The sequence below is a fragment of the Protopterus annectens genome, chromosome 7.part0, assembly GCF_019279795.1.
Source record: "Protopterus annectens isolate FY-2018-M chromosome 7.part0, PAN1.0, whole genome shotgun sequence".
In the NCBI taxonomy this organism is placed as follows: Eukaryota; Metazoa; Chordata; order Ceratodontiformes; family Protopteridae; genus Protopterus; species Protopterus annectens.
The window spans coordinates 1,957,757,615-1,957,771,560 of record NC_056739.1 but is presented as its reverse complement, the minus strand read 5'-3'; the positions used below and the strand labels follow the sequence as shown (position 1 = coordinate 1,957,771,560).

Below are 13,946 nucleotides of genomic sequence, written 5' to 3'. Positions count from 1 at the left end.
AATTTTTATCTTGGAAAACCTTATTACTGGTAGCCATCACTTCAGCCAAGAGAGTATCAGAATGACATGCCTTGTGTGTAAAGCGCCTATACATCATTTTTCACACAGAGAGAGTATTTCTTTGGATTAACCCCTCTTTTCTACCCAAAGTTCTCTCAGATTCAAATATTAATCAGTCTATTGATCTGCCAGTTTTCTTCCAAAACTTTTCAAACAAAGGGGAATATTGTTTGCATTTGCTGGATGTGCATAGACAATTATGCTTTTACTCGAGATTAAATCTTTCAGAAATTCAGATCAACTATTCCTGTCTTTTTCAGGCCCTAGATTAGGCAAGCCAGTATCCAAAGTCACTTTGTCAAAATGGTTGAAGGATTACACCACCTTTGTTTATCTACAAAATAAAATGAGTCCATCAGCTAAAGTCATACCTCACTCCACTAGATCAGTTTTCACCTCAGTAGCCTTTCATTCAAAAGCTTCTATGGATGACATTTGCACAGCAGCTGATTGGGCTGTCCCTCATACTGTTATCACTCATTACAAATTGGACGTGATCTCCAGGGGAAGAACATCTTTTGACTCAATGGTGCTCAGGAATATCCTTCCAAAGGGCCTCCCAGGACATAAAATAGCTAGGGACACTGTTCCAGCTGTCATGAATGAATGAAGATTGACAACATCAGATAAAGAAGTTATGTTCTTACCATAACATTCCATTTATGTTGTCAGTCTTCATTCATTCTTGACATCGCACCCTCCTATCCCCCCTCCAAAGACTCCTGGTGGTTCAGTACTTGTCCTGGTTATGTGTGAGGGCAGTTGCTCAAACAAAGCTTCTGCTTTACTATTTTTACCGGCAAACTCGATCTAAAGGGAAGAGAGGCACTATGGGTAACCTTAGCTTGAGAGTTTTTGGCTGGCGTGAGCTTGTTATATTGGCCGTGTCAGTTCCACGGACGGAACTGAAACCTAACTGTCGAGAATGAAGATCGACAACTCAGATGGAAGGTTATGGTAAGAACATAATTTTTTTTCTCAGTTTTTGTATTGTCCTGTATTTAGTTTTTTCCCCACATATCCTTAGCTGCCATGCCAGAATCATTTTTAATCCATACTACTAAATACTTATGTCTCCATAAATATGGATATTGCTGAACCAATTCATGTGTGGTTACATAATTTACCACTATTGCCTTTATTTTAGCTTCATTAATTTTGTATCCTGAAAATATTTGAAATTGTCTCAAAATCTTCCACAACACTGTAATGCCTCTTTCTGGTTTTGTCAGGTATAAAATATCACCTGCAAATATAGCCAGCTTTTCTTGATTGCCATGCCAATTATATCCTTGAATTTCTGAGTCCCTTATTTTATTTGGCAGTGGTTCTAAATATAAACACTGCACATCTCTATTGATGCTGGTGAAAGCCCAGAGGATCATCCAGTTCCTGTGCTGGATTCCTCTGCCACGACAGGTTCATAGGCCAGCATGGATCCAGCTTCTCGCACACCCTCGGAGGCTTTGTAAACAACCACTTCGGACTATATGGGTAACCATGGCTGATTATCACTGAAGGGGCTAAGGGGGTTCCTCAGTTACTGGTGAGGGAGGAAGTCCCGATTACAGTAATTGTGTGTAGGCTGATGTCTGTGCCTTCTACGTTTCATAAGGTGGATGTCCCTTTCAGAAAGAAACAAAATACAAAACATATCTGTCCTGCTCCTAAGGACCCTCAAAGTGAATGGCAGAATTTTACATAGGGCTTGTTCAGTGCTCTTATGAGCTTGAAGCCTCCTCAGGAGTTCTTTGTCCCGGCTCCCCATTGGTCATCTTCCCTCCTCAAGAGAACTAGGGAACAGTATTTCTCTGAGGAGGAAGAGGATTCTGATGAGGAATCCTTGGCCTGTTTCCTTCCCCTTTGGATTATGGCTCTGTGGAAGAGGAGTCTGCTAATCCTGAATCTCCTTTTGAGGAGATTTCCTTTGAGGATATTATTTTCAGGATGATGGAATTCTTTAAATGGGATTGTGCCCAAGTGTGTGAAGTTAAGAGAAGTTATTATGAGCTCCTTGAAGTGGGGTCTCTTAGACTCTCTGCTGTTCCTCCTGTTTTGTTGCTTTATTGGATGGCTTTTCTTCTGCATCTCAGGCCCCTGATACTCAGCTCTCTGCTCCTGAAAAACCTGATCAGTTTTATAAAGGGCCTGATGATTGCAAATTCCTTTAACTGTCCATCAGCTGACTCTTCGGTGGTCTCTTTGGCATCCGAGAAGCCTTCTAAATTGCTGCCTTCTATTAAGCTTCTTCCTTTTGCTAAGGACAGCAGGACTATGGAGAGGCCGGGTAAAAAGTTGTATACTTCAGCTACCCTAGCCTTTTAGGCTGTTAATTGTCAGAGTTAAATGACCAGATATATTTTGGCTATTCTTTGTCAGGCTTGCCAGATTATTTCTGACCTTCCTGATTCTGGGGAAAAGATTTCTGCCTTGTCCCAGTTAGGGACTTCTTCACAGGTAGCTCGTCATTCCATTAAAAGTAGTTTTGATGCAGCAGATGCTGCTCTAGGGTTGTTGCTTTTGGGTCTGTGTTGAGATATTCCTGGTTTACAGCTTCATCCTTTGCCTGATGGTACTAAAGCTAAGTTGATGGATGCTCTTCTGGGCAATACATTTTTGTTTGGTGCTACTACTGCTGATTTGTTCAAATTCCTGCAGGAAAAAGGCAAGGAGTTACAGACCTGAAACGTATTTTTATTTGCCGTGTCAAAATTCCAGAGAAACTATCCCAGTAAACTGGCTTTTATTAGGCAGTGTCATCCTCCTCCTAAAGGCAAGAAGGATTGCAGGAGAGCTCCCCTGTCTATGTATACCCAGACCTCTCCTGCTCAGAAGCCTTCCTTTCCTGATAAACCAGGTGCTGTCTGACTACCCGGTTCTTTCCAGCCAGATTTCTCTCTCACACCGTATTTCTCTGTCTCTTCCTGTCTGGTTAAACATAATTTAGGATTCCTGGGTTCTTTCCATCATTTGGCAAAGGTAGTTCATGGTTTGGAAAACTTCACTTGGAAATCTCTTCACCCTTTCATGTTGGGCATTCCTCAGCCGCCTCAAGGCCAGTTGAACTTTTTTCCAGAGATACTTCAGGGTCTTTTAACTCGGGGAGCTATTCAAGAGGTTCTAACTGCTCAAAGGCGGAAAGGGTTTTATTCCTTAATATTTTTGGTCCCCAGGAATGAGGGCGCTTGGAGACTCATTCTGGATCTTTCTTACCTAAATACCTTTCTGAAGGTTCCTTTATGAATGTTACACCTTCAGACCTTGTTCTCTCTACTGCTTCTTCAGGCCTTTATGGCTTCCCTGGATCTCAAGGATGCTTAACTCCATATCCCTATTCATCCCATTTTCAGGAAGTTTTTAAGTTTCTCTGTTCCTTGCTGGCATTTTCAGTTCTCTGCTTTGCCCTCTACTTCCTCAAGGTTTTTCACCAAATGCTAAGTTGCTGTGATTGATTTTTGCAGGCTCAAGGGTATTCAGGCATTTCATTATTCAGATGACTTACGTATTCAGGCAGCCTCTGTAGAGATTCTTTTACAGCAGCTTCAGTTGGTCATTGCTCTGTTGCAAAGCCTAGAGTTCACTGTAAGAGAAGGCTTCAGTTGTATCTAAAGTCAGTTTGGCTTCCACATCCTCACCCTCTAGAGTTTCCAGTTCCTCCTCTTCCATGTCTCAAGTTGGAGTTTCAGTGGTGGATTCACCAAATGACTTTGAATCCAGGGCTTCATTTTCAGTCTCTTCTTCCCCCTCAGGAGCTGTTCACAGATGCCTCTGTCGGGGGTTGGGAGCTTCTTTCAGAAACTTAAAGGTGCAAGGGCTCTGGTCTCTACAACAACAGAAGGGGCACATCAGTATCAAGGAGGTGAGAGCTGTTCTGTTTGCTCTAACTGCTTTCCATCCTCTGTTTTCTCCAGGGTCCTTAAAGATCTTTACAGTTAACACCACAGTGATGTGCTACATCAACAAACAGAGGGGACAAGGTCCTATCATCTCTGCAGACTGGCAGTTCAGGTTTGGGAGGTAGGTAATGAGTCAGTATCAAGTGACACTTCAGGCAACGTACATTCCTTCTGTCAGAATTTTGTGGCAGACTCCCTGCATAGTACCATAACACAATTTCACAAGTGGATGCTTCACTGGGATGCGTTTCTGGATATCACCTGTGGGGTATTCCTGAAGTAGATCTCTTTTCCTTCCCTCTGAACAGGCAACTTCCTCAATTTTGTGCCAGGACTCCATATCCTCTGGCCTGGAAGGTGGACACCGTATATTTTTCATGGAAGGAGATGTTTCTTAATGTCTTCCCTCCCCTTCCTCTCATTCCAAAAGTCCTGTGCAATGCAAAACAGGATGCTCCCAAAATCTTGCTGGTGACTCCCTTTTGGCCCAAGTAGCATAGGTTTCCTCTTCTGCATTTAGCCAAGGGCACCCATCACAAGTTACCTCCAAGGGTGGATCTTCCCACACAAGATGAAAGATATCTCATCCATCCCCACCTGTCCATTCTTCACCTGACACTGCGGGTGATAGGATTTTGATTCCCTATTGGCACCTTTTTTTCTGATGATATGCTTTGGGTTCTGCAGGAGGCCAGGAAACCCACTAGGAAATCCTACCTGTCCAAATGGAGGAGGTTCTCCGCTTGGTGTCTTTATCGTAACCTGGACCCACTTACTGTGGATGTTCCTTTGGTTCTCTTTTATTTGTATGAATTGCTCAATGCTGGGTTGGCATATTATTCTTTTAAAGCTCACCTCTCCGATATTTTTGCTGGTCCACCATTAACTCCTCCTTTAGCCTCTAGTTTCAAGGCCAAACAATTTCTTAAAGGCATTCTTCATATTAGACCTCCTAGGAAGCCTGTTCCACCTTCCTGGAATTTTAATTTTGTTTCAAAGTAATCGACACAGGCTCCTTTTGAGCCTGCAGCTTCAGCTTCCTTACAGCATTGTTCTTGGAAGACTGTTCTTTTGTTAGCCCTTACTTCTGCCAGACTGGTGTCTGAGCTTTCAAGCCCTTATGGGTGTTCCTCCTTTTTTACTTTTGCATGTGAGCTTCAAGCCCTTATGGGTGTACCTCCTTTTTCACTTTTTCATAAGGATGATGTATTCCTATGTACTAATTCTTCTTTTTGCTGAGGTGGTGAATGACTGGTGTCTTAATCAGTCTATTCACTTGACCACATTTTTCCCTTCTCCTCAGTCCGCTTGAGAGAAGGTGCTGCACACTTTGGAAGTGCATAGACAACTTGGATTTTATTTGGACAAAACTAAAGTTTTTCAAAAATCTGAACAGCTTTTTGTTTTCATCCCAGATCATTAGGTTTTGCAGTTTCCAAGCAGACTATTTCCACTTGGAATCCTAAAACCATTTCCTTTTGTTGTTGTTGTCATGATAAGAGCCTTCCTTCTGCATTCATGGCTCACTCTTCTAGGACTGTGATTTCTTCTGGTGCTTTTTTCAAGGGTTTGAATACTAATTCTATCCTTGAGGTACCTACCTGGTGGTCTTTGCATACCTTTGCCAAACACTATAAGTTGGATGTCATATCCAGGGCTAGAGTTGGTTTTGCTAGGGCCATTCTTCATAGGTTCCTAGAAGGCTCTGATGGCCCTTCTTCTTCCCTGTTCTTCTTCATGTGCTTTTGTACTCTTTCATGTTAAGAATCCTGCAGCAGTGAAATGAAAGGTTATAGTACAGTTGTGTAAAATTTTGCTGTAACAGTAGATGTTCTTCATGTTTCACTGTTGCAGTCATCACATTTGGGTTATCCCTGCCAGGGTAGCCCTCGGCCAGCCTGAACACCAGAGATTTAGTATTTCTGCGTCTGTTGCTGTCCCTTGAGGACTGATGTCAGGTCATCAGTGGTATAAAGTAAGGTAGCTGAAGCTATTACATCAGTCTTCCTTGCCGTGGAGCCCAGAGCAGAAGCAGTTCGCATGAGTGCCGATCACCTGCTACCTGAGTTTCATTTCTGAATTGAAGTCTTCTAAAGCTAAGAACCCCATTGCAGATCTTTTTTTTCATGTACTAACTGATGTCAGAAAAAGTTAATTGTCTTGCCTGTGGAAAGCAAATACCACACTGAGGCTTCCACTCTTACTACTTAGGGTGGCCTAATGGTTAAGGTGTTTGCCTTACAAACACAAGGTGCAGGGTTCGAGTCTCACAAGGGATAATTGGCTAGGCTTAAAATGGCTCGCAAGGGCAGTTAGCTTAGTACTAATCTATGAACTGAGGGCAACCTGCCAGCAGATTACCCAAATGGAATTAAAATGGCTCGCAAGGGCAGTTAACCTAGTACTAACCTATGAACCTACGGAGACTGACTTTATGGGTTGGGAGGGTGGCCTAATGGTTAAGGTGTTTGCCTTACAAACACAAGGTGCAGGGTTTGAGTCTCACAAGGGATAATTGACTAAGCTTAAAATGGCTTGCAAGGGCAGTTAGCTTAGTAGGAATCTATGAATCTATGAATCTAAGACTTGTCTAGGCCCAGACCACGACGTCCCCCGTTGTTGCATCTGTGCTTTAATGCCAGAACTAGCTGTTGTCGAGCCCTTAATGTAGCCAGATATTTTCATTTACAGTCCTCGAATTCCGATATGGGTTTGGTAAGCCATCCGACAGCAGATCTTCCGAAAAATGTAAAGATAAAGACAGAGACAGGACTGCACAGGTCCAAATCTTCTGATGATGCTTCCGTTAAGCTAGTCATCAGTACTCCGGTACTCAGTGAGGCGGTTTCGCAGCCTCTGATGCTTGCATTGGTTTATTCTTAGGCCACTACTGAGACCCTTTCAGAGTCTGGTATGCCGCAAAACTTTTCTTTGTCTAAGGATCCTGCAGTTGTCTCTACCTTGGATGGGTCCGGAGCTGCTGAGCAGGCACCGGCTTCCAAGGAAGTCCTTCGCACCACCGAATCTCGACACAAACCCAACATTTTCTTTCACGATTACCATTCTTTCTAAAACAACTGAGTTCTTTAGGCCCAGGGTTCGAACCACACCCAAGAAACAGACTACCCACTCTCAGCCGCCTGCTGCCTTGCCTCAGTCTCAAATGCTTAAAATGGTAGAAGACCTTATCATGCTGATCAGGGGAAGCCAAGCTACCCCCTCAAAAAGAAAGAGATTTGTCCCCAGTAGTTTTGTCTTAACAAGAGTCAGATGAATCTGATGCATCTGAGTATGAAGACATGCAGCCCCTCTCCACTTATGAGGATTCTGATGCAGAGAAATCCATTCTTTCAGCCTCTCCTCCAGAGGATTTTCCATTTGGGGAAACCCTGCATACTTTAAGGGAGCATTTCCAATGGGAGAGTCAGGACTTCCCTCAGTCTAAAAAGAGACCCGAAGAATTCCTAGATCTTCCGAAAACACAGACTCGCAACACAGACCATTGGCCATCCCCCCAGTCCTGGATGTAGTGGATGATGTTTTCCTTGAATCCAGCTTGACTCCTGATGCCCTACCTCCTGCTCCCAGAAAACCAGGCAAGTACTACAGAGTCCCTGACTCACACAAATATCTTTTTAAAAATCCAACAGCTGACCCTGAGGTTATTTCTCAAGGACCAAAAGGGATTAAAGCAACCTCTGCTAAGAATCCCACCCCTTCAGACAGGGATTCCCGAGCACTGAACAGATAGAGTAAAAAAAGTATACGCTTCAGCTACTCTTGCTGTCAGGGCACTAAATTGTCAGTTCCATATGCTTAAATATCAGCAACATACTTTGGAACTCCTCCTTTCCTGCTTGGGCAGAATCTAAAGATTTACAAGACTGAATGCATTCTGCAAATCAAGTAACTAAACACACTTTGCACTGTGGTTTTGATGCCCTAAAAGTTCTTGTAAGGCAGCAGTCAATGGATCTATTATTAGAAGACTTGCATGGCTTAAGGAACAACCCCTACCAGACCATGTGATATCTAAATTGTTGGATGAGCCCTTGCACAAAGATAACTTGTTTCGCACTGAGGCAGAAGAGGTCTTAAAAAGGATGGAAGAAAAAAGTAAAATCTATGCAAATAGTTAAAGATTTCTTTCAGGTCCAGCCCCCTCGGTTCAGCAGGCATTTTCCCTCCAAGCACTGGTCCTTTCCTGCTCAGAGTAAACAGGCCCAGCCTAGGTCCTGTGGAAACAGACCCCTCAGACAGCATCCCCAGGGAATGCAGACATCTAAGCAAGTGGACTACCTTCACTTCAAAACCAGGAAGTTCTAAGCCACCCTATGGTAAGAACTCAGTGACTCACCTCCTGCCGACCTCCCCTCTGCCCACCTTCACTTACCCCTAGGAGGAAAACTCCTTTCACTCAAGCACCTTGGCCACCATTACCAAGGACCAATGGGTTCTGAACATTGTGTCTCTGGGGTACAAATTCTCCTTCCACACCCTTCCAACCCCAGATAGGTTCCCAGATCTATCACCAAATCATTGGGCAGAGGCTCAAAAGCAAATCCATTCCCTGCTGTGGTTGAGGCCAGTAGAGCATGTTCCTGCAGAACAGATAGGCCGAGGCTTCTACTCCAGACTTTTTATGGTGCCCAGAAAAGATGCCACCTGGCGCCCCATCCTCGATCTATCCATTCTGAACACCTTCCTGGTGATCCCAAAATTTCACCCTCCAGCAGCTGCCACCCATGCTCTCCAAGGATGCTTGGCTAGCCACCCTGGATCTAAAAGAGGCCTATTTCCACATTCCTATCTGGGAATCATGCAGAAAATATCTCCGCTTCAGGGCAGGATCTCAACACTTTCAGTTCTCTGTGCTTCCCTTTTGCTTATCTACTGTCCCCAGAGTTTTCACAAAATGCCTAGCTCCACCTATTGCCTTTTGCAGACAAAGAAATGTTCAGATTGACCCCTACTTAGACGACTGCCTTATTCAGGCAGACAGCCAGGAAAAGCTGCACAAACACCTGGCCTTTGTAAAGAGCCTACTAACCTCCCTAGGGTACGCAATCAATGAAAAAAATCAAAACAGGTGCCCTCCCAAAGGGTAATCTTCCTGGGAGCAAGTCTGGGCATAGAATCCCAGATGGCATACCTTACACCAGAGAGACAAATTTTTCTGTCAGCCTACTTCACTCAACTGGCCACCAAGGCCCAGATTTCTGCAAGGAAAATCCTGTAAGCTCTGGGGTTCATGGCATCTTGCATACTCCTCATTCCATATGCCAGACTGCATATGAGGAAACTTCAGTGGTACCTAAAGAACCTTTGGTATCAACATTCTCAAGACCTGGAAAAACTTCTATCTATAATTCCGTGTCTCAGAAGGAAATTTCTTTGGTGGGCAACAGCATGCTCCCACAGCAAGGGACTGCCCTTCTTCCCCCACCCAGCCACCCAGACCCCCTCCACAGGCACATCAGACTACGCTTGGGGTGCACACCTGGACGGCAGGTGCATACAGGGCCAATGGAGCCCACAGCAGATCCCCCTGCACATCAGTCAAAAAGAGATGATGGCTGTGCAGCACACCTTGATAGCTTTCAAACCCCTTCTCTCTCCATGGGTTTTCCTGATCAAAACAAACACCACTGTGATGTGGTACATCAACAAGCAGGGAGGGACTCACTCCTACCCTTTTATGTTGGCAGGCCATGACTCTCTGGCTCACAGCCTCTTCCATGCAACTACACCTGTTAGCATAATACTTACCAGGCTCTCTCAACTCCCTGGCAGACCAATTAAGCAAAAATCTTTTGGAGCCACATGAGTGGCAGCTCAACAGAAGTGCCTTCTTCTTAATAACTCAGAAATGGGGAACCCTGAAGGTTGGCCTCTTTCCCTCCCACACCAATCATCAGCTCAGCAAATTCTTCACCAGGGAGCATCACTGCATGGCTTGTAAAGTGGATGCCCTGTCCTCCTCCCTGGGTTAATGCCTTTCCTCCCCTATGTCTCATCCTCAGGGTACTGCTCAAAATCAGGGAGGAAAAACCAAGGACCATTCTTATAGCTCCAGACTGGCACTGGTACCCCTTGCTGCGCAGACTGCCCCTGCTGCCTCAGTGACATCTTCCTCAGATTCCAAACCTCCTATCCCAGAAGGAAGGGGAAATTCATGCATCCCCAATTGCAGACGCTCAATTTAGCCACTTGGCTTGTTCCCTAACCTCGGACAAATCTGCCATCCTCAGTAAACAGGTTCTGGATATTATCTGTGAGGCTAGATGCCCTAGCACCAGAAAGTCTTATGCAGGTAAATGGAAAAGGTTCTGCACCTGGATCCAGGCTAAGGGGGCCAGTACGACACAGCCCTTCATCCCTCTCATACTGGATTACTTAGCTGACCTACTACAAAGTGGTCTCAGTTTCGCCTCTGTAAAAATTCATGACTCTATTTCTGCTCATTTTTCCACTGAGCATCCCCTTTTCTTACACCCTTTGATTGAACAGTTTCTCAGAGAGCTAGCAACTTGAGGCCCCCAAGACCAGCTTGGAACCTTAACTTTGTCTTGGAAAAGCTCACCCTGCCTCCTTTCGAACCATCTTCTTTTGCAGAGCTAAAATTTCTCTCCTGGAAGACAGCCTTTCTTCTGGCCATCACTTCAGCCATTAGAGTCTCTGAGCTGCAAGCACTCGTGGCTGTGGATCTCTTCATCATCTTCCATGCAGACAGGGTATCCCTCAGAACTAACCTATCCTTGCCCAAGTTAGTGTCCAGTGTGGCTCTCAACCAATCCATTCATTTGCCCACCTTCTTTCCTAATCCCCAGAACAAGAGGGAAAAGATTCTTCACTCTCTAGATCTGCAAAGCCCGCTCAGATACTATCTGGACAGAACTAAATCTTTCAGAAAGTCTGATCAATTGCTGATTAGCTTTGCTACATGGGCAGAAGGCAAAGCCACCTCCAAGCAAACCATTTCCAAATGGATAGCACACTGATAAGCATGGTAAGCCTCCCCCTTTTTTTCTGCTACAAACAGCATGGTAAGCCTCTCCCCAAGGGGGCCAGGACACACTCCACTAGAGCAGACTCCACCTCTGCAGCTTTCCTTAGAGGAGTCCCCACAAGGGACATTCTGGAGGCTGCCACCTGAACATCTCTTCACACTTTTATCAAGCATTACCACCTGCCTCTCTTCTCCAAATCCAGGGCAGGGTTTGACTCTGCAGTCTTGCAGGGCATCCTAGCCAGCCCCTAACTTCCTTGACTGCCTCCACCCATTTCCTCAACTTTGGGAATCTATCCAAATGTGATGCTGCAACAGTGAAACGCAAAGATACAGTTGTGTACATTTACCATAAATATAGATGTTCGAGTGTATTTACTGTTGCAGTCCTGGTTTCCCTCCCTCCATCCCCCTTTTTTCTCTTTCTCTTTTTGTTGCCATTCTTTTGTGTTGTTCTTTCCTTACAAGGGACATACTGGTATTTATGTTCCACTGGTGGGGTTCTTCCACCAAAACCTGGCCTCCTACTTTGGGGGCTTCTGACAGGTTAGGGCAAGAAAAACTGATGTAATGGTGTCTGCTGCCTTACTTTATAAAACTGACGAACTGACGACAGTCCTCAACCAACGCAGAAATACTAAGTCTCTGGTATAGGGGCTGGCCGAGGGCTATCCTGACAGGGATAACCCAAATGTGATGACTGTAACAGTGAATACACTCGAACATCTACATTTATGGTAAGTGTACACAACTGTACTATGTCCTTTTCTTCACCGTTACAGTATTCACTCCATCCCTCTTCCTGTTCTTTTGACTTTCTGGATGCATATGTTACATTGTATCTTAGGGCTGGCATTCCTCCTTGGGCTTCTCAGTTCTGAGGATGATGCATCCGGATGTCACCTTTATGCTCTACACCTAGTGTGGGGAGCATACGTGTGATGTACGCACATCTTTGATAACTTAAAGGTGTTGGTATACGGGCCGACCATCGTGACACCTTTCAAGGGATCCCTCATGTTAAGAATATTGCAGTTGTGAAGACAAGGATGTGTACTGTTATGGTAAGATTTTACACAAATGTGGTTTCTGAGGATTTGCAGTCAGGTGTTAACGAATGCAGACATTTGTTACTAGGAAATTACATACTGGCAAACGAAAAAGATTTTTTTCTAGTTAGTGCCACATTAAGAAGTAGGACCTTTTCAAGGCTAGTGTTTTTCTTTTAATGCAAGATTTGTACAAGTTATCTTCTGGTCTTATATTCCTCTGTCAAGGTTCATTTTTATGGTGTTTCAGCATGTCTGACCATGGATTTCCTGCTTAAAAGCAAACTTGCGTCAAGTTGTTTTTGAGAGGATTTCTGCATACCACTCCACCTAGAAAGCACGTGGCTCCTCCTTGGGATCTTAATTTTGTTTTGGAAAAAGTAACATTTGCTCCATTTGAACCTGCTCATTTGGCTTATTTGAGGTTCTTAACATGCAAAAAACAGTGTTGCTGATAGTTCTGACTTCTGGAAAAAAAGTATAGGTGCATGCTGTTATTGTGGGGTCACCCTTATCTTATTTTCCATAAAGATAAGCTTTCTTTGAGAATTAATCCTTCATTTTTTGCCTCAAGTAGTAGTGAGATTTACTTTGAGCCAAGCTGTTCATCTCCTTGTCGTCTGTCTAGAACCTAAAAGTTAGGAGGAGATGATTCTTCACACTGTGGATTTCCGCTGACAAATCTGATACTATCTTGACAGAAATAAAAATTTTTTGAAATTCTGATCAGTTAATTTCTTAAAGAAGGAAAGACCCATTCATATCCCTGTCCTTCCTGGTATAAGTATCCCATGACACCTCATGGGTTTGTTTACTCTTTCCAGAGTGGTGTTTCTTTTAGATAACCAGTTTTTAGTCAAGGTAGTGCAGCTAAGAACTTGGCACTTGGAAAACTGTCAGTTTTGCCTGGTTCAGATTTTCTGCTTGCCTGCATCCACTACCTTGGGGCTAGCATTCATACATGTGGCGTAAAAGCCTGCTGTGACTTTCCACTGTACTCTGTTCTATATGCTGGGTGAAATCTTCTTCTCATACACAGCCTGGCAGCTCCAAACAGTGATTTGTGCTCTGCATAATCAACAGATATCAGCATTACAGTGGAATGGGACTGTCTGTCTCCCCACGTAGTAAGTGGAGCCTGCATCAATTGCAAAGGTCTCACCTCACATTCTAGTTCCTCCAGTTTTAGGGTCCCTTTTCAGTGCTAGTTGTCTGTGTCACATTCTGCACTTTTACGTCCTGTATCACTGAACAGGCAGTTAGTTATTTTTATTTCAGAAGTTTTCTTTGAGGTTTTGACTTGGTGTAGAGAGAAGTACACATGGTAGAGACTATGTACTGCAATAGAACGGTTAAACAGCTGAACCCACATTCAGAATTTTTGCTTTCTTTTGTCACAGGTCTGGGATATGCAGTTGATTTCCTGTAGTGTATTGTCAAAGTAGATATCTGATTCTTGAAATCTTTGTTGGACAGACTAAGCAGTAGTAAAGAGTTTTCAGATTTAAACTTTGTTTAATTTAAACATATTTAAACACAGTCATGTTTTTTTTTTCCTCTTTTGCACTAAATGCAAAATCTGACATAAATGTTAGTATTTTTTCCTTCTAGGCTGTACTGGGCAATATTACTTGGGCCTTTTTGGGAGTGGATGAAGCCCATCGATTGAAGAATGATGACTCCCTTTTGTATAAAACCTTAATAGACTTCAAATCTAATAACAGGTTACTTATTACTGGAACACCGCTGCAAAACTCATTAAAAGAACTTTGGTCACTGCTGCACTTTATAATGCCAGAGAAGTAAGCTTATTACTTTTATTTATTTATTTAACTCTTGTGTAACTTTTTTAGTTTTTATTTGCATTTTTGATTATTCCTGCAAATAATAAATTTGTGTCTTCATAACTAGCCTGCTGATTTGTTATATCCA

At 43.7% G+C, this 13,946-nt stretch overlaps 1 protein-coding gene across 3 annotated transcripts in view; it reads left to right on the top strand.

Moving 5' to 3' along the window:
- CHD2 (chromodomain helicase DNA binding protein 2) overlaps positions 1-13,946 on the top strand; it is a 3,702,317-nt gene that overhangs the window by 1,583,505 nt on the left and 2,104,866 nt on the right. For all 3 annotated transcript variants that reach the window (XM_044078379.1, XM_044078380.1, XM_044078378.1), the window contains one exon: positions 13,626-13,816. In XM_044078379.1, coding sequence (XP_043934314.1) covers positions 13,626-13,816 — 191 coding nt within the window. The remainder of the gene's footprint in view (positions 1-13,625; positions 13,817-13,946) is intronic.